This window comes from Rhinolophus sinicus, chromosome 16 (assembly GCF_057876585.1).
Source record: "Rhinolophus sinicus isolate RSI-liver-muscle chromosome 16, RSI-T2T, whole genome shotgun sequence".
Lineage (NCBI taxonomy): Eukaryota > Metazoa > Chordata > Mammalia > Chiroptera > Rhinolophidae > Rhinolophus > Rhinolophus sinicus.
In genome coordinates, this window is record NC_142516.1 from 60,860,695 (window position 1) to 60,881,874 (window position 21,180).

Genomic DNA, 21,180 nt, shown 5'->3' on the forward strand with positions numbered 1-21,180 from the left:
ATCTCACATTGTTTTAGAAATTTAGTGGTGCCTAACTAAATGTGCAGTGTGTATAACGTCCACAGTAGTGGACAGTCATGTCCTAGGCCTTCACAGTCACTCACCTCTCACTCACTGACTCACCCAGAGCAACTCTAGTCCTGCAAGCTCCATTCAGGGTAAGTGCCCTGTACAGGTGTACCATTTTTTCATCTTTTATATTGTATTTGTACTGTACTTTTTTCTGTGTTCAGATGCATAAACACTTACCATTGTGTTGCAATTACCTACAGTATTCTATCCATGCCATACAGGCTTGTAGCCTAGGAGCACTAGGCTGTACCGTACAGCCTAGGTGTGTAGTAGGCTGTACCATCCAGGTTTGTGTACGTGCACTATATGATGTTTGCACAACAATGAAATTGCCTAACAACACATTTCTCAGAACGAATCTCTGTCGTTAAGCGACACATGACTGTGTTTCCTTGGTATCCACACTTTTCCTGCCAGCTTTCATTAGTCGTAAATAGCTTTTCATGACCATCTTAGGCAGTCAGATATAAAAATATCTTCTTATAAGAATAGTGTTTTTTTTCTTGGATTCTGAGAAGTGTACATGAAGGTGAGCAATAATATCATTATCTAAAATTAGATACAATAAATATATTGCAGAATAGCTTTTGAAATAGTTTAGGATTTTGTTCTAAAAATTTGCTTTAAAACCTTTTGGGTTTAACATGAAAACTCAGAATCTTTGATAAATAATATTGTGGCATTGGTTCTTGTGTAGCTGGACTATTTCTTTGTCTTTTTAAAAACTCTTGTTATCATATTTAGCATTAACTTTCTTACAGTTAAAATTGTTCACCACACAGTTTAAAGATAAATGCAGTATCAGGCTTTGAATTTTTTTTTTTTTTGGTAAATACTAAGACCAGACTACAAAATGAGGGCTGTATTGTGGATTAAGTGAAATATCTCAAGGCTGTGCTGTTTTGATAACTGAACCTGAAGTGACCTTTCTCAGACACAATTACAGAGCTGTATGTTTTTCCTTTAATTTCATCAGGGGTTTAATTAGTATACAAATAAAACTTCCCTTATCTTCCTTTCTACCTAATTGGCTTGTCTTCGCTTATATATGAAGTATGTGAAAGTGGGCTGTAATTAGGGTGACCGTGTTAACCTTTTTTCCTCAAACGTACTGTTGCCTAAAGGCCTCAAGGCCTAGAAACAGTGCTGTGGATTATTGCTTTGCAATCACCATGGCTGTCCCACAGGTTTTCTCATGAGCGGAAGGGCTTTGGGTGCTGCAGGTTCCCACTGCTTAACAGGATCTTCATTCTTCTCCCCACTAAATGTTTATTGATTATCTCGCTGTTCCAGGCTCAGCCTCCAACAACTTAATATCAGGTGACAGTCAGGAGAGTTCTCCAAGTAATTAGAGTTGAGCATTGGGGGAACAATTAGGAGCAGAGTTATTAAACTTGATTTATCCTATTCTCTCCTGAACAGTTTCTTGGATATCAGAACATCACACTTTCACAATCTACCCTGGTTGAGAAATTAGTGGCTAACCTGCTGCTTATCATTGTTGCCTTGCTGCCTGGAGGCACACCCTCTTGGTTTCCGTCATTCCGTTGGAAATATTACAGTCCATAAAGTTTATCATGAGTTTTAATTAGACAAATCTGAACAGGAGAAAAGAAAAGCTGAACTTAAAATTTTACATATAGTACATATTATATATGATACAGGTACACCTGTGTGATACATATATACACATATATGTAAATATATTTTTCTTTCTCGAAAGCTCAGTGTTAGAATTTTTAAAGATAAATACTTTTGTCAGTATAAACTAACAAGGTGACTATTAGGGAAAAGGCATTATTGAATCAGTTTTTATATCTTGATTGTTTTTTGTACATCTTCCTGGGCCCATTGATGTGTGTAGATTCTATTGTTATGTCCCTCAGCTCTTTAAAATGAGAGTTCTGTGTCTATAAGTTATATAACTGTGATTTTTTTAAAAAAAGAAAACTGTATTATCTCTTAATTTTCACACTAAGAAAGTATGATCTATATCACTTTGTCTATGCCACTTTTTGTTTATTATTTAGCTATGCGTCTGAAATGGTGCAAGCTTTAGGAGAGTTTGGTGGCTCCCTGCCATTGCCCTTGAAAGATGAAAATTAAAGAAGATTTAGGCATAGTAGAAATCTTAATTTTATGCGTTCTGTCTTCTTTGAAAGGATATCACAGGATTGCTGAAAAGTCAGGTGTGATTTTTATAGTGATCCCGAGGTTGTGGGTTAGTTCACATTGGACCAGCATCTGTACAAGGCTAGAGAGATGATATATCTTCACTACCCCTCACAAATATACACCCTTAGTCATAAAGAGTTACTGAGCAAGAGAATTTGAATGGATTGACACAAATCTGTTATTGCTGTTGGAAAAGGAATTCAAGCTTTATGTGTAACTGGTTGTGGGTCATTTGTTTTATCTTCATAGGTAGAAAATAGCATTTTTTATTATCTGAAAGATAATCAGAAACACTGGCTTTTTTTTTTTTTGGTTTAGCCTTTGTTCTTTTAAATTTTTTCTGTCTCTCTTTGTTTTTTATTAGTTTCAGGTGGACAAAACAATGTAATAGCTAGACATTTCACCCCTCACAAAGTGATAATTCCCCTCCCCTAATCTATTGCCCCTCTGGCATTGTATATATCTATTACAATTCCATTGACTCTATTCCCTATGCTGTACTCCATATCTCGTGACTATACATATATATATTAAATTATAGTTGACATACAATATTATTCAGCTTCAGGTGTACATGCAGTGGTCAAGCATCTACACCATCTATGAAATGGTCTCCCTAATAAGACATGTAGAAACACTGGCTTTAAAAAGACTCAAATACGGGTTTTATTTTTTTAAATGAAGAAATCTCATGATTCTTCAATGCGTTTAAATATCTTAACATTGGGACAAAATCGGTAGGTTTACTACAGCTTCTAAAATTTTTGCTGTCTTGTTGAAGTTGGCTTGAATCAGTCACTATTTCCATAGTGGGATGTTCTTAAAGGTCTGTTAAACTAAAGATTTAAAATGAAATATGATACCTAATAAGTAATCACAGTTCAGTTTGCTTATTTTTATTTTTTTGACTTATATTTCTATGATAACAACTTGACTGTTTTAAATGTGAAATACTGAATTTAAAAACTAAATATTTTAAAAATACCTGATTTGACTGATGATTGCTTGCAATTCACTAACACTTAGAGTGAATTGTTTTAGCTCCATGTAGGCAGCTTGAGTTTCTTATACTACCTATTGTGAATGTATTAAAAGAACACTATCAGAAGAGTTTTACAAATGAAACGATCACATTTTGATTATTCTCTACTGGATATTTGGAGCATAGTTGTGGACATTAATGTGTGGCTAACCTCTGAGCAACAAGAAAAATATATTGTATATATGCAATCAATTATTCAGCTCACTGTCCAACAAATTTAAATGAAAAACTGTTTGATAAGCTTATATTCTAGAAATTTCATAGGCAAAGGAATGAGCAGGTTTTTAGTGCTAAGCGATACTCTGATCACTATACTGTTTTACATCCTGGAATTTTAAATGAGGTCTAGAAAATTTTCCTTTAAATTGCGAGTTTCTGATTCTAAGACTAACCCTAAAGTTCCAAGATTAAGTTGTATACTTGCCCCTTGAAATTTTTATGCTAAGTGAATATTTCAGATGAAAGCAAGCAGCAAATATCAATCAACACATTTCATACTTTTGTGACTTGGAAAATATTTGTGGACTATAAATAATTCCAAATGCAAGTATTATTTGTACCTTTCTCTGTTGAAACATGTTGATCATGTTGTGTTGCTATTCTTGACATGAGTTATTTATGGGAAGTGAATTTTATTTTGGAGTCCAGTTTGTCTATTGACATGTCTATAGGAACTATTATAGATATATTTATGATGACAGTAGTAGTATTTTTAAATCTTGGCTTCCCTGTTCTCTGCTAGGTATCATAATCCGCTTTCAATCATATACACACTTTGAGTGTGTGGTAGTTCTGGTTTTAAATAATTCTAAATTTCATGTGCTTCCCCTTTGCTCCCCCCACCCCCCAAATCTTTATTCTTTTCATCATTAAAAGAAAATGCACCTGGAGGTTTTTATAGCCTGATATTTTTATTAAGAATAAAATGTATTTGTCTTGCAGTATTTTAAACAATAAAATAGAGTTGTGTTTTGTAGCTAAACATTTTTCAAAATCTTATCAGTTCTATCATTTCTAATTAGTAAGTATGTAAAATTTTTGCAGAAAATTTGTTAAACCTTGATGTGTAATGACCCAAGTCTACTTCTCAGTCAGTCTGTATCCTTCTTTGTTTAATAGCCTATGGCATAAATTGAAGTTAATTATCAGGGCTGACAAGTAACTCTGTCTTCTGTCTGCTTGCAGAGTCTCTCCGAGGCAAAGATGGAGCTGAGAAGAAAAGATCAATCTCTGCGTCAGCTCAATAGACATCTTACCCAGCTGGAGCAGGACAAGCGTCGACTGGAGGAGAACATCCATGATGCAGAGAGTGCTCTCCGCATGGCAGCCAAGTGAGCATTTGGACCTTGGGGAGATCACTTAAAACAGACAAAAGATCAATTCTTACTTTCATGCTCCGGGTTTTAGCCCTGGATAACACAGTGTTAGAAAACAAAAGTACAGCTGTCTCTCTTTGAAATTCTCTGATATATCCTCAAAAAGAGAAAACTCTTAACTCAACATTCTAAATGTATATTTTATTGAGAAACTTCAGAAAAGTGTAAGTTTCTATATAACCTCTAATTATGTGTATTTTGGGCTCTGTTGTAGTGTTACATGTTTGAAACCATGTTTTCATTAATATGAAATCTAAGACTATTTAAAAGTTATGCATAGTTTTTTCTATCACATATTCAGTATCCCCTGTGCCCCACTGCCCTCCAAATTTTGCTCTGCACATATTATAATTCACTAATATTGCAAGTAATATTTCCATAAACAAATGTTAGTATACAATCAACATGTATATCATAGCATCTTTTGAAGTGTAATAAAAACATATCGATCATGGAAAAGTCATTTAATTTTATAGCTGTATATTCTAATATGTTAAATAGAAAACATACACAGTTTTCAGAGTGGGCAACTATGTAAATGTGATGAGAGTGTTTTTCCTTTTATCAGGTAATCAAGTTGACATACACCGTGAAGTTCAAATTGAATAGTTCTCTTGGGTATTTTTATTTGTTCCCCACATTAAATTACATGGACTACTTTAAGATAGTCCTTTGTACAACCGTATGTCTTAAAGAAAATCTATTTATGGATTAAAGAAACATCTAATTTTAGTAAACTCAGTATTTTCTAAATTTGGAATTCTGGATTCCTGTACTTACAAAAATATATATATTAATTAAAAAAATTTGAGACAAACTCTTGTTAAATGCTCATCATGAAATATGAATGTAGTAAACTAAATCACAGAATGGGGGATCTGCAGTCTTAGGACATGCACAGCTTTGCCAGTGGGCTTGGGAAATTGCTCATACATAATGAAAAATTCAGTTTACACAGGCCAAAATATGGCATGTTTGAATACCTACCAGTAGTTTTTTTGAAAATTGTAAAGTTCTATAACATTGCTATAGCATATCAAATATATATAATTGTCATTTTTCAAAAATATAAGTTTGACTAAATCAGCTTTTTGTTTTCTTTGTTCAGTCTTGTTTCCTCATATCAAATGAGAAGCTAAGCCTAGGTAATTTCTAGTGTGTCTTATAACTATGAAAATTCTGAGATTAAGGAAAACAAGATAAAACCCCCAGGTTCATATTGTGTCTTTACAACATTGCTGCTAATTCAGGAATTTGGCTTGTTTGTGAAATTTGGAGAGCTAATACTTTACTTACAGTTTTCAGTTTATAATTTACCATTAAATTTTCGTCTTCAGCATTTTCATCTAAACTTTTATTTAATTATTATGGTCAAGTTTAATATACAAAGCTAATAGAAGAAACTAGTAACTTTGTTTAGTTTTAGTCAAGGTCATAGATGGTTTGCGCGCAGTTATTATAGCAAAAAAAGACTATACAGAAAGAAAATATTATTTTGCCAAGTGTGGCCATTTATAATATGTCCCCACCACGAAGATTTTAAAATTATTTTTCATTAGAAACCAAAAGAATAAAAGTTTAGACTTTTCAGCACATTGAAAATCAATAGTATAACCCAGATTTTGTTTTTCTTTCTTTTTTTTCACTCTTTTTTGACTTTGAAGATGTCCTTAAGATGTTTTCCTCTTCTAATCTATGGCAGGCAATATAACTGAAGTTAAGAGGTAAAGGTGGAAATATACCAGTGAATATAGTTAGGTTTTATACTTTTAGAAGGCGTGTAATGATAACTAATCCTTATTTTTCATTAATAATGACTTATACTAAAATGTATAACAGTTGAAGTAAGGCTTGGGTTTTACTAACACTTAATATTTTTTTCTTTCTAGAGACAAAGAGTGTGTTGCTAATCATATGAGAACAATAGAAAATATGCTTCATAAGGTACTGTAATTTGTCTTACATATTGCTCAACTTGTGTTATGATACCATTCTCCTTTTCATTATTTTTATTGAGCGCAAAGCACTTGAACTCATTTTGTCCTTAAAAAATAAATTAATGAAAAGATCCTTTCAAATGACTGAAAAATTTATTTTTTACACTGCTATGTTGCATAATTTTTTTCAGAATTCGCTTTAGGTACTTGATAAAACTATGAAAATCGTGGTTTCCCTAAACTGATGTAATTGCACTTGAATTATTTGTGGTCTTTGCTGAATGAACCAGAGGTCATTAAGATTCTTATATATCGCATAATGATAAAATGTTTGACCACACTGTCTAACCTCTTACCACTCTTAAACCTACTACCCTATATATGTTTATATATAGAGAGGGGAGTAATGGATTGTATTTGGCAGTACTCACTTCCTTAACTAGGCAGTCATGTTTTTCAAGTTGTAATTTGCGTTACAACTTGAAAAATTATATTTTTAAAGTAGAAATTTAATAATGTTATATTCTCAGACTTGATTACTTCTGTATGGTAAATTGACTTTTAATTTGTAGTGATGAGTAGCATTATCAGGATTTTAGGATATTACTAAAAACTTAATGTATTAACTAACTGTATATTTTGTTAGCAATATAGGTTTAAAGGTGTGTTCACTATTTCATTATTTAAAAATAGAGAAATGTTATTTATATGTTTCTGTTATTGTCTAATTGACAATTTGTTGAAAGTATAAATACCAGATACTCGTAAGACATGGAATTTATGATGAATCATATTTAGAATAATTTTGTGAATCAATTTATTATATAATATAGTTTGTAAATCACTTAAAACTAACCCTTTTAAGGAGATATTTAATAAACACTAGCAACTAATATTTAATACATTATAACATTTTGGAAACACTAGGTCTCTGTATTCTATTCTTTTAGACAGTTTAAAAAGTGACTCGCATTATTTCATATCACCAAAAGCATTTTGAAAAAAAATCTAATATTTTGAGTGCTATTTTTAAGTAATATTTGTTTGAAATATGATTTCTTCCCCTCCCAATTTAAAAAAGTTTAGTCAATCAGTATAGTTTAAATATAGGCATATCAAACTCATGTATGCAAGAAACCTGAAATTTAGATTTGTAGGAAAAGAGATCTCTTTGGATAGATATTTTTTGTGCTTTAGATAGGAAAAACCACTTATGTCATATATATGGCATACCTTTTTATACAGTTAACGTTGCCTTTAAAATCCAAGTGTTTGTTCATCTTTCCAGCTAGAGGAAAAAAGCAGTGTTGAATAGCAATTGTCTTGGGCAATGGATATTGATTGACATCAGAGAAAAACCATCATCAATATGAAATCTAAACATTACTTTATCCTTTCCTTATGAGAATGGCAAAATATATATATTTTAAATATAATAAAGACTGATTGCAACAGGACAATTATAATCATACATTTCTTCAGTTGCACTGCATGTTTTCATTTTTGTGTCATATGGAAAGAAAGAGATCTGCAGAATTAGGCTACAGTCCTGTAGATGTACTTTTGCTTTATGGCTTTTTTCCCCCTCAAATTTAATAGTTAATTATTTTGATTTATGTTTTTGGAAATTTCTATTTATATAGTGGTTGTTAAATTACTAATTTCTTTTAAACTTGAAGTGAAAATTTAGGAAGGGTTAATTGATTATTGGGCTAGTTCTGATTTTCTACAAAGTTTGGGTGAGAACGAATGGATTATAAGGAAGTGGCTGGCTAGAGAGTTCCTCTGAAGCACTCAGGTTGGTGGTAAAGAAGGTTGGCATGAAGACATGCCAGAATTCACAGGTTTATTTTTCTGGCCACCTTGGACTGTTCAGTGGCATTTCCCTGTCTTGAAGAAACTAAGAGTAGTATAGAAGGAGGGTCCAGGCTCTTTCACAGTACAGTGAAAATAAATGGTTGTGGTTACATCCAAACTCTTTAGCAAAGTTGATCTATTCAGATTTTCTCTTTGAGTCAGTTTTGGTAGTTTGTGTTTTTCTAAGAATTTGTTTCATCTAGGTTATCTAATTTGTTGACATACAATTGTTCACTTTCTTAGAATTATTTTCATTTTTGTAAGGTGAGTGTATGTCACCACTTTTAGTCCTAATTCTTGGTACATCTAGTTGAGTTTTGTCAATTTTGTTGATCTTTTCAAGGAAAGAATTTGGTTTTCTTGATTTGCTCTATTAGTTTTATATTCTCTATTTTATTTGTTTCTGCTCCAATCTTTATTATTCCCTTGCTCTGTTTTCTTTGGGTTTAATTTGCTTTGCTTTTTCTACTTTCCTAAGATGGAAGGTTAGGTTATTGGTTTGAGATCTTTCTTTTTCTGTTTTTTAATGTAGGCATTTACAACCATAAGTTTATATCTGAACATTGTTTTTATTGCATTCCATAAGTTTTGCTATGTTGTGTTTTTGTTTTCATCTATCTCAAAATATTTTAAAATTCCTCTGTGTTTTCTTTTTTGATTGATTCATTATTTAAGATTGTGTTGTTTAATTTCCAAAACATTTGGGTATTTTCCACATATCTTTTTACTGTCGAGTTATAATATAATTCTGTATGGTTTGAATAGATACTTTTTTTTAATTTCAGTTCTTTTAAATTTATTGAATTTTTGGTATGGTCCAAAATATAGTCTGTCTTAATGAATGTTATTGCACATTTAAAAAGAATGTGTATTCTGCTGTTGTTGGGTAGAGTATTCTATATATATCTGTTATGTCCTATTGGTTTACAGTATTGTTCAAGTCCTCTAGTTCCTTGGTTATCTTTTGTGTGGTTGTTTTATCCATTAATGAATTGAGTTTGAATTCTCCAACTATTATTGTTCAACTATTTCTTACTTCAATTTTGTCAGTTTTTGCTTCATGTATTTTGGGATTCTGTTGTTAGTTGCACATACCTCTGGAACACGTTATATCTTCATGGTAGATTGACCCTTTTATCATTGTATGTCTTTTTTTGTCTCTTGTAAAAATTTTTGTCTGAAGTTTAATTTGTGTGATATTAGTATAGCCACTTTAGCTCTCTTGGTTATTGTTTGCATAAAATATCTTTTTCTGTCCCTTTTCTTTCAATCTATCTGTGTCTTTGTATCTTAGATAAGTCTCTTAAAGACAGAATACAGAATCATGTTTTTTAAATCCATTCTGCCAATCTCCAACTTTTAATTGGAGAATTTAATTAATTTACATTTAATGTAATTAGTGATAAGGAAGGACTTTTGCTATTTTTTTCTATATGTATTATATCTATATTGTTCCTCAATTCCTGTATTAGTCTCCTCCTTTTTTTGTGTGTTAAATAGAACTTTTCTAGTATAACATTTGATGTTCTTCTCCTTTGTTTTACTATATGTTTTTAGCTATTTTCTTAGTGGTTGCCTTGAGGATTGCAATTAACATCTTAATTCACAATAATCTAGTTCAAATTAATACCCTCTTAGTTTCAATAGTATACAAAAATTTTGCTCCTGTATAGCTCTTTCCCCCATTTATGTTGTTGTTATCACAAATTACATCTTTATACATTGTGTACCCATCAACACAGTTTATAATTAATGTTTTATATGATTGTCTTTTAAATCATATATGGAAAAAAGAGGAGTTACAAACACCGAATATATTAATACTGAGTTTTGTATTTACCTGTGCAATTACCTTTGCTAGTGTTCTTTATTTCTTCATTTGGCTTTGAATTACCTTGTAGTGCCTTTTATTTCAGGCTGAAGCACTCCCTTTAACATTTCTTCTAAGGCAGGTCGAAGAGTAATGAGCACACTCAGCTATTGTTTAATTTCTTCTTCATTTTTGAAGACTATTTTTGTTGGATACAGAATTCTTGGTTCACAGTGGTGTTTTTTTTTCTATTCATTTTGAATGTATCAACTCCAAAATTTCTATTTGCTTCCTTTTTATACTTTCTATCTCTTTACTTAGAGTTTCTCTTTTGGAAGACATCATTGTCATGGTTTCCTTTGGTTCTTTGTACATGGTTTCCTTTAACTATTTAAGAATATTTAAAATAAGTGATTTAAAGCCATTCTGTGGTAAATCCAATGTCTAGACTTCCTTAGGGACAGTTCTTATTAATTTCTATTTTTCTTGTGTATGGACCATGCTTTATTTCTTTGCATACTTCATAATTTTTTGTTGAATAATGGATATCCTGAATATTACAATGTGGCAACTCTGGAAGTCAGATTCTCCCCCATCCCTAGTGTTTGTTGGTGCTGCTTACTCTAGTAGTGCTTGTTTATTTAGGGACTTTTCTGAACTATTTTATAAAATTTGTATTCTTTGTCATGTGTGGCCATTGTAATCTCTGTCCTAGTAATTTAGTGGTCAGTTACTGTTTCAACAGAGATTTTTTTAAATACCAAGGTTCAGATGTTTTTTTCTTTTTCTTGAATAAGCTTGTGGCTGCTTTCTGTAAAATTTCAGTGAGTTTCCAGAGTTCTGAAAAAGTTGACTTTTGACAAATTTTGCCAGTTTATTTTGTGGAGGGACTGGCTTTTGGAGTTTCTTACTTCACATTTTTGTTAACATCACATTATATACTTTTATTTTCCTAATAACTTTACCAATGGTAAGCTTCTAATATTACTGATAATATAGATGCTCAGGAATTGAAAATTTTTAAAAAGTTAAGAACCTCTCCAAACATGCTTAAGTATTTCTATTATGTTGGAAAAAAAGTGAAAATACAATAATTACATCGAAATAATTTTCTGGGTAGTGTAATGACTGGATGGATAGGACAATGTCTAGATTATTTAGGGTTAGGCATGGGAAAATTAGGTTAATTAAATATTTATTGGGTATTAACCATGTTCTTAGCAGAGAGCTGTCTTTGTTTACTATGGCTGGGGGTAATAGTAGAATTGAGTAAAATTTGAATGTAGAGAAGAATCTGAACCTTTTTGATAGTGATTTTTCCCCCCATTATTGTTGAATTAGCAGAATGGCAGGATTCTTGGAGCTTTTAGAGATTGCTTGAGTCCTGCAAGTTTAGAAGAATTAACTGAAGTGTTACCTATGTATTATCATAGTGCACTATGAGGTTTAAAGTTACCTCTGAACATTTACTGAGAGGTGTTAAATACCTTTTCAATAAGTTGTTTAAAAGATAAAACAGGAAATCACAATCCAGAAACTTCAAAAGGCTATCTAGAAGACCCTGCATATATAAATTCTCTAAATTTATCAGGCTGAAATGACACTGGAACAACAACTAGGGAGTTCCAGGAGTTTTGCTGAAGCCCTTTTAGATTTGCTTCTACAGTAAAGTTACTTAAAACTTCTAACCCATCATAAAACACATTACTTACTATAAATAGTTGAGCCTACAAAATCCTTTTGAGTGTGTGTTATGTGCCAGGAACCATACCCACCTCTGGGGATATCTGTATCTATATCTATATCCATATCCATATCCATATCCATATCTATATCTATCTATATACCTATATATCATGGAATAACCTATATATGCCTATATCTATACATAGGCATATAGGTATATAGAGATATAGATAGAGAGATCTCCTAGTCTTCTTCCCTCAAGGTAGAGACACAGGTAATTCCACTATACCATGGTAAATGTGCACCAATAAATGCAGGTAGATAGAGTTATTCATTTATGAGGCATACTTAGAAAACCAAGGGGTGGGCGGGAGTTTTCTCAGAAGAATATTAATGGCTGGAAGGGGCTTTGAAGTGAGAGGACAGATGGGAAAAGCATTCTAGCAGAGAGAGTCACATGTGCAAGTGTGTGGAAGCATGACTAGCCAGGTAGCTTCAGCTAAGTATTAAATGCAAGTAGAGTACGAGAGATGGGGCTGGATGAGGTAGGTGGAAGCCAGGTCACGGAATAACTTTTTTGCCGTTCTAAGAACCTTGGATCTTTATCCTGGAGGCAGTGGGGAGTAAACTATGGTTTAAGCTAGGGAGTGATGTGGTCAGATTTCCTTATTGAATTTGGACTGTGTAGGGAAGATTTGCAAACTGCATGTAGTGAGTGATGAAAGGGGTTTTAAGAGCCATGACTCTGTAGGCTAGATGAGGGCTGGTGAAGGTGTGAACCAGATAGTAATGGTAGATGAAGTTGTGGAAAGGATATGAAACTTATTTAGTAAAATAGCAAATGGGGATGAGCAGGGCAGCGGAGGATGATTTCCAGGATGGGCAGTGTGATTAGCTGATGTTAGGAGTACAAAAAAAAAAAAAAAAGGAGCAGGTTAGTTAGTTAGTTTGTTTTTTCAGTTGGGAGAACAAGGGAGACAGTGATGAGTTTTGTTTTGGAAATACTGAGTTTCAGGTGATGTGGAGTGATCAGCAGGATATGTAAGTCTGAACCACAGGGAAAAAGTCAGATGAAGGTTTGAGATTAATTAACATAACACTTTCTGGCAAAGAAAGAAGGCCATATAACAATTGACAAGAGAAACAAGACATTATAGATAAATGGGAAGCTAGGAAATGCATTTTGAGAGATTAATTATGTCACTAGAGTTTGAAGTCCTTGAGGGATGGAATTCTCTCTCCTTAATTTTTATATCCTCAGCATCTATATCACAATGCCTGGTACCCAGTAGGCACTTAACGAATGTTTGTTAAATGAGTCAAGCTTTCACCATCACCCCGTCTCTAAACATAACTAAAGCTATCTCTAGATTCCAGAGTAAGTCTTGCTGATATTATAACTTGCTTTGTTTGATTGCTAAAAATATCATGTATATTTACTTTGCATAATCAAGAGTTAGAGGAGAAAGCCTGAATTCAATTTTAACAATGACTTGAGGAAAGAGGATGGTAACAATGATTATACGGGTAACAGCTAGTTTGATGACTATGAGAAAAAGAAAGATGATTACTTCTGTTATCAGAGTGGATTGTGGGATACAACACAGTCAAACAGGATCTGACAGGTGAATACTCTGCGTAGCCAAATCTTTAAATGTGACTTTATAGCCTTAAAAATGGTTAGCTGGAATACTTGATATTATAGTTATCTTTGATTTTTAGTATTTACTGCACTTAGAAGGAATACAAAGACCATGGAATATTTTGTTTCAATTTATGAAACGGACAGTATTTTAAAAGTTGAAACATGATCTCATGCCGCTAAAACCCAATTTTTAGTGACTCATTACTGACTCTCTAAATGTTACTAATGATCTTTGAACTCCTTTCCATGCTTAGTTTTTTGATCCTGGTTCTGAAGATCAGCTGTGCAGGACCATACAGGTGTTAGCACAGCTGGCTTGCTGATGACAACTCTGTCCATATAGCTGTCTTGTGTGTCATTATTCATATCATTTAGTGTCATTCTGACCTAGCCAAGCTAAAAATGGTACTCCAGCTCAAGCGGGATTTAAAAACCTTGACAAACTAAAGATAAGACACTAGAGAATGTCATATAGTGTGCTTAACAGTTTTAAGCTTAAACACATCTAAATAACTATTTTCAATGTGCATCTTTCTCTTTTGAAATAATTTACCCTAGGAAAGAAAATATCTCTGTGTGGAGGACTTTACCAATTCATAAACCCATTTCTCCATTCTCAAGTATGGGCTTTGTGTTTTTGAAATAGCTCAAGGTCACGACAGTCTATTTGTGGGGTACATGCCATGGTATATAATCTGCACTACAGGGTTATCACGCTGTCTAGTGCTTTATAATATATACATGATTAAATCACCCTGTTTTCCAGCTTCATAATTTGATTTGAGGGTTCAGTTTTTCAGATCCTTAATTGGGATGTAGCCAGCTTGATAATTTGATTCAAGGGATCAGTTTTTTAGTTCTGTAATTGGGATGTAAGTATAACGTGTGGGGTGGTTGTGGTGGTGGATTTTACCCTCTTTCCTGGTGACAACAGCTGGCAGTCACTGGAGAATTCTGGCTGTGCTCCAGAGTTGTAGGTCAAGTTAAATAACCTGTTAGTAAAAGAAGGCTAGCTTCTCACTTCCTTCTTTTCAAAGTCAGTGTCTGCTTACTGCAGCACCAATGGATGAGCGCCTGCTTCTGCTGAGAGAATGCCAAGGTCTCCTTCCCACAGGTGTGGAGCACAGCAGGAACTGTTGTATATATCTTGGGACATCATAGTTTGGGGATCTTCCATGTGAGATTGGGACCATTGTATAAGGATGATTGCGGCGCAGGTACCCTGTGTCTCAGGGTCACAATTGTGTGTGCGTCTGGGGGAGAGCAGAGGGGAGAGAAAATATAAATGTCCACAGGTCCAGTGAAACTGCTGAGGGGAGTAAGGATGTTTAAATAATAATCTCTATTGCTTATCACAAAACTACTTTTATGAAACTTACGCACTTTTGCTAAGATTGTCTGACAAGGGACAAAAATAAGGGAAAAAATTAGTGTTTTTTTTTAGGTAGGGAAATGGAAGAAGTACTAAATCTTAAACAGTTTCCTCAACTATTAACTGTTCAGAATAGATATTAAGAGGCATTATTCTTTCGTGTTAAGAGTGCTGGATTCAGTATCCTCATATTAGGGATGACAATTCTGTTTTACAAGGTTGATGTCAGAATGAAGTGAGGTAGTGTGGAGAGCACTTTGAAAAGTATGAAGTACTTTTGGAAGTACTAATGGTATTATTACTAATAGAGATAGTACTGTACTCTGTATATTTCATTAATTAAATAGTTAAGGAAAAGGCAAAAGAAAGAGAAACATCCGTTCAGACATAACTGTGAGTATCCAATTCGTGATTATCATTTCCATTGTGCTGACATGTTTTAATCCCTACTTCCATCGCTAGGCACACACCACAGTCTTGGAACTGTCTAAATATCTTCTTTGTTATTCTCTTTCTACTGCCTTGTAGAATTTCTGAGTTTGGAAGCACATTCTTATTTGATTGCATACTTACGAAGAACGTATGTATGCATAGCATTTTTCTTGCAGCTAGTGTTATTACAGAGTATATTTAACTGGCCGATTCACTTCTCTTTCTGTTTACAAAAGGCTCTCCAGTATGCCTATTCTACTTGTTCAACCAAATTTTCTGTTGATTGTGTATTGGAGTGGATGATCAATAGCTGTGCTAGGAAAGTTAGACCCAATCAAGTTATGTATTAAACTATGTAAACTTTAAAATACATCAGAATATAGCACACTTATTTCACGAAACAGTAGAAAAAAGGAGCCAGGAAATGTCTGAGATGGCACCCTATGTTAGTGATATAAGGTCGACTCTCCAGAAATTGTTCATACATTCTCTGTGAGATGTGGTCGTTTTAAGAAACTTTATAGATGGTGAAAAATATTGTCTTTTCTTCTGTATTTCTAAGGCAGGCATGGCCAATGTTTTATGTAAAGGGCCAGACAGTAAATATTTTAGGCTTTGTGGATCATATGTTCTCCGTCTCAAATACTAAACTCTGTCGTTATAGCAGGAAAACAACCAAAGACATATGTAAATGAATGGGTTTGGCTGTGTTCCAATAAAACTTTATTTATAATAACAGAATGTGGCCTGGATTTGGTTCTCAGGCTGCAGTGAGTCAACTGCACACTGCTTTCTAGTGCTTAGATTGAAAAATAGACTGTAGGGTGCCTTAGTGTGTAGGGTGAAAAATTAGAATAAAGAGAGAAGGGATGTGGAAGGAAGTACAGAGGAGGGAGAGGGACAAGGAAGGCAGGGAATGGAAGCAAAGTAAAACAGTAGCACAGAGTGATACGAATGGAGGTTACAGAAAATATTATAGAGGTCTGTGTTTGACAGGAATATCTCTGGTAAGAATGTTTGTTTTGAAACATTGGAAGCAATAATAGATTGGAGAAAATATAATTTCAGGCAGATTAAGAGTGTTATGTAAAGTCCTAATATCAGTTGCTTTTCCTTGGCATTCAAGGCTCAGGCATTGTATACATTTTCTTACATGTGTTCTTAAGTGCATCTGAGTTTTGATCTACTACTACTTACTACTTTTTGGTATGGTATTGGTAAAAACATAGATAGTACTATATTTCATGAGTTTTTTTTTTTTTTTAAGTGGGAACATTGAGTCCAGAGAGCTTTATAGCTGTGTATGATAAAAGATGCAGCTTCACATTTTGAGAGTTGAGCAGTTTTTCTAAAAATGACTAATTTAACTTCATAGTTGATATATCTAGCAGAAATAGCTTTTTTGGTGTTATGGTTGGAGTACAGAAAATTAGAAAACAGATCGGTGTCTTGTAAGAAAAGGCTAATCAGAGGAATAGGAGTAGTACAACACGGATCTTATAAATCACTTAATTCTGCAACTAGATTGCTGTAATAAAATAAATACATATTTGGTAACAATGTTTTGACTTCTTAGAAAGTTTCATTTATTTTTCTCTGTGTATCTCGTTTCTTATAGTATATCTATTAGAAATATCTGCTTTCTGAATGCAATAAGAAAAGGAGAAAGTAAACTACTCTTTCTAAAAGTCAAAATTTTAGAATGGAGTAATGTAGGTATGTTTTTCTTTATTCTTTGTCAAAATATTATGAAATTGTCTAACTTTTATCCAATATTATAAAAGCATATACAATTGACAATTGAGATTTATATCATGAAATTCTATGAAAAAATTCGTTATGTTAAAAAAGAGCTATTAGCTATTTTGAAGTAGAAAAACATTGTGTATATATATATTTATTATTGCTTGCATCTGTAAATAAATCAGAGTGAAAAGGCTATAGTAGCTTAATTGTAGGATGAATAATGATGTGTTGTAAACAGAATTAAAGACTGTCTTTTGAAATTATAATTTAAAATCAATTTGAAATTATAATGTAGTCTGTAGACAGGTGACAATTGTTGTTTTAACCCTAATACACGTTAAAATCTGTATTTGAAAAGGTGAACCTACTTTTCCTTTCAGGGAAAAAATAATTTTGCTATTCTAATATTGTTACTAGTCTTCAAAACTTTTGACAGTAAAATAACTTACTTTAGATTCTCATTTTTGAAAGGAATCATTTTGTATGTAATGGGTATTTCCTAAAGAAATCCCACTTGTCTCTTTTCTGATTTTAGTTACTTTGTTTGTTAGCCTGCCTGTTATTTATTTTTTTTTTCATGAAAGAATTTTATGCAATAAGGGGAGAGTCCTTCTAATGTTCTGTGTTGAATCTCTTCCCTTTTTATCCTTGTTCATATTCAAACCTGACATTCAAACTTGCCTGCTGCATTCTTTCTGAACAGTCTCTCCCTTTCACCTTTTATTTTTTTCCTGTTTCTTGTAATTTTCCTTCCTGCTCCTTTGCTGTACTGTTATATTTTTAGTTATCCTGGTGTTACTGTTTTGTATTCTCTCAACATGATGCTTTTCACTTCCTTTACCCATTAAAATAAAAGAATTCCTAGCCAATCCCTTTTCAAGACTTAAACCCCTTTTTTAGAAGTATTTGGAGAATGTTTTAGATGCCTACTCTCAGAGTTTTGCTTTAATTTAAAAGTGGAAAAGAATTCTTAAATTTTGTAGAAATATTTGTGATATTACACCTGTTATATGAGTATATTATGGGCCACTGGCATTGTCAACATTCAAGAGATAATTTATAATTAGATAAAAGTATTATATCATATGTATACTATTCAAATAATATTGTAATTCTGATGTTCATCATTAGGTTTAGCAAAACACCTGCAGTGTTTTGAGTTTCTATCTAAAATAAAGAATTATTTAATTTGCCAAATTAAATAATGTTGTAGTAACAATATTAATTTCACAATAAATCACAGTTTTAAATGTCAAATGCCCCAGGTTAATTTTGTTCAGACAGTTTATTTAGAGAATACAAAATGTGGCTTACTGTTGCTGTATGTCAGGCTTCACACATGAAGTTAGTACCTGATATTAATCGGGTTAAAGGACCTCCAGTGCTGGAACTGTGTGTGGATTATACCTCTATTGCTTATAGTTCCCCCAACCCCCTTTGCCCGTATTAGCAATCTGCTTTTGTACTTTGACATCTAGGATTTCCCCAGTGAATTTTGTCACAGAAAAAAGAGAATCATCAATATCGCAGTTAAACTTGACTTTCAAAGCTAATAGTGTCTCATTTGGGGGCTCAAATTTAATAAATTTTCTTTGATTCTGGGTGAGTTTTTAAACATCAAACAATGAATTGGCCAGGGTGCAGTAAAATATTTAGATCTATTGACTATGGTTCAGAAGGGTAGAAGGCAAAACACCAGTGGTTTGATGTTGATAAATTCTCAGTGCCTTAATCCACATTAATGTTTTCTTTTATCTGAATTCACATTGGTGACAAAAAAAAAAGCAGATAAGGTATCCAGACATATAAAATATAAAACCTAAAGCAAATATGTTTTTAAAATATGATGTATTCTGTTTCGTTAAGTAAGTTTAATAGCAGTCTCATTCATACTGACTGAAGACTGGAGAATGTTTGTTACAGATAAATATGATTCTGAATTGGAACTCCATTGTGCATATAGTATACTCACACTATTATAAAAATTGCATTACTGTGCATATTTTACAGCATAAACTTTGCCATTCATTTACTGACAGAAATTTTCGGATCATCTTGGGAGTATAAGGATTTTTATACCCATAGATAAGTATGAACAATGAAAGATGTCATCATATGTTTGTGTGTATTTGCTGGTTTAAGGAAATCCTATATAGTATGATAGTTCATTCATGAAGTAAGAAATAATTGAAACTGTTTACAAGCTGCCCATGGAGAATAGAAAAATCAAGGACAGGTTTTCTATCATATATTATTGCCAAGTTACATTTGAGTTGCTCAGGTTAAAGTAGAGATATAAATACATTTCTTTGAGCAATTAATGTTATTTTTATAGTTCTCTCCATTTTGACCTTTGATAAAAAGGTCATAAAACTCATTAAAAAACTCTTTCTATCCTGTGTCCTTAAACAAGTTATATAATATTTATCAAATATATGGTAGCAAAGAGATAAATTTTTAAAACCAATTCAGGCATGGGAAAGTTAGAAAACATGCCTACATATGAAAACTCCTATCATTAAACTATACGATTAAAATGAGAGCTTACTGATCTTAAAAGCAAAGTAAACTAGAATTCCTAGAGCTTTTACTAAGTTTGGAAATTAAAAATGAAAATATCTGTTTCTGAATGTTTTCTTGTATCTAGTAGTATATAGAAAGTATTTTCTCATTTGTCCAGAAGGTGGCAGTGTAATATCAACTGCATATGATTCCTATACTGGCTAGAGAAGTATTTCTCCTGTATGTGTGAAATGTTTGTATTGTTACCCATCTGAATACTTAACTATAGTATGAATACTACTGATTGTATTCGTTATCTTATTTAGAAGTTGCATGACCAAGTTGTTTTATATGTATTTATTTGATAAGACTCAAGTTTAATAAGAGTAAAAAGGGCAAACAAACCTCTTATTAGTATATTTTTAAGTATTCTTGTGTGTTGAGTATATTTGGTTTTATTTCAGGGTACATATTATTGAAGTTATTTTTCAAAGTTAAAGACCTAATAATTGTCTTGTCAAATACATATATCGGTTATTACCAATTCAATTAAACATATTATTAAGAAAGTTATAATAATTAAGAGATTGCTGTTATTAATTTTGTGGATGTTTTTTCCTTCTTTCCCTTTTCTTTTCTAGGGTGGAACAGTGAAAAATAATTCAAAACCTCTTGATCAGAAGAGCTCCAGTGACTCTTCTTCCCTCCCTCATTTCAAGCAGGAGGATGCTTTTTCTTCTTAACATTCTCCCCCAGCACTCTGAATTAGAGATTTATTTGCAACGAAAAATCAATTAGTCCTAAATTTATTCATGGATTTCAGGTCCAGCGATCAATGCAAGTCCACTCAGTGGGCTCAAGGGGACCCAGTTCATCCCAGTTAATGTGTCTGAAGGGGAATTACCATTGATGCTGTTTTTTTCCCTTTAGGTCAGAGATCAGATCTCGCTGTCACGGACTGCAGCAAGTAGGAATGACTTCACCCTGCAGCTACCCAAACTGCACCTGGAGACCTTTGCAATGGAGGGGCTCAAGGGCGGGCCAGAGGTTGTGGCGTGCCAGGTTAGAGTCTAAATAACATTGTTTGCAATCGAGATGTGTAGAAAAATAAATTGCACTAACTGGAAAAAATGAAAGCTTCAAAGTATTGTGAATAGCATAAAGGAGATGCAAATAATTTTTCTTTATTTTCTTCTATCATGTAATACTATATTTCACAAATAATTGTTTTTTTCTTTAAAGCCTCAGTCCAGTCTGTTGAATAATCCAGAAAAGTGTATATTATATATACATATATATATATATTATATATATATTTTTTTTTTACCAAGGAAAAAATATGTCTGTTATAGCTAAGTATAATATTAAAATAATACTTTATCAGCAGAGGACAATAGGATGCTAGGCTGTTATCTCTTTAAGCTATTCTCAATTTATAGCTCTTACTGTTTTAAAATAAATCAGTTTAGATAAAATTATCAGGAGAGATATTTGAAAATTTTCAGTGTTAATTCCAAAGTATATCCAA

The 21,180-nt window shown here is 32.7% G+C and overlaps 1 protein-coding gene across 5 annotated transcripts in view; it reads left to right on the plus strand.

Annotated features, from left to right (window-relative positions):
• Positions 1-21,180, plus strand: part of CCDC171 (coiled-coil domain containing 171) — a 272,305-nt gene that overhangs the window by 171,478 nt on the left and 79,647 nt on the right. For all 5 annotated transcript variants that reach the window (XM_074330354.2, XM_088792782.1, XM_074330356.2 and 2 more), the window contains 3 exons: positions 4,475-4,620; positions 6,555-6,609; positions 20,583-20,714. In XM_074330354.2, coding sequence (XP_074186455.2) covers positions 4,475-4,620; positions 6,555-6,609; positions 20,583-20,714 — 333 coding nt within the window. The remainder of the gene's footprint in view (positions 1-4,474; positions 4,621-6,554; positions 6,610-20,582; positions 20,715-21,180) is intronic.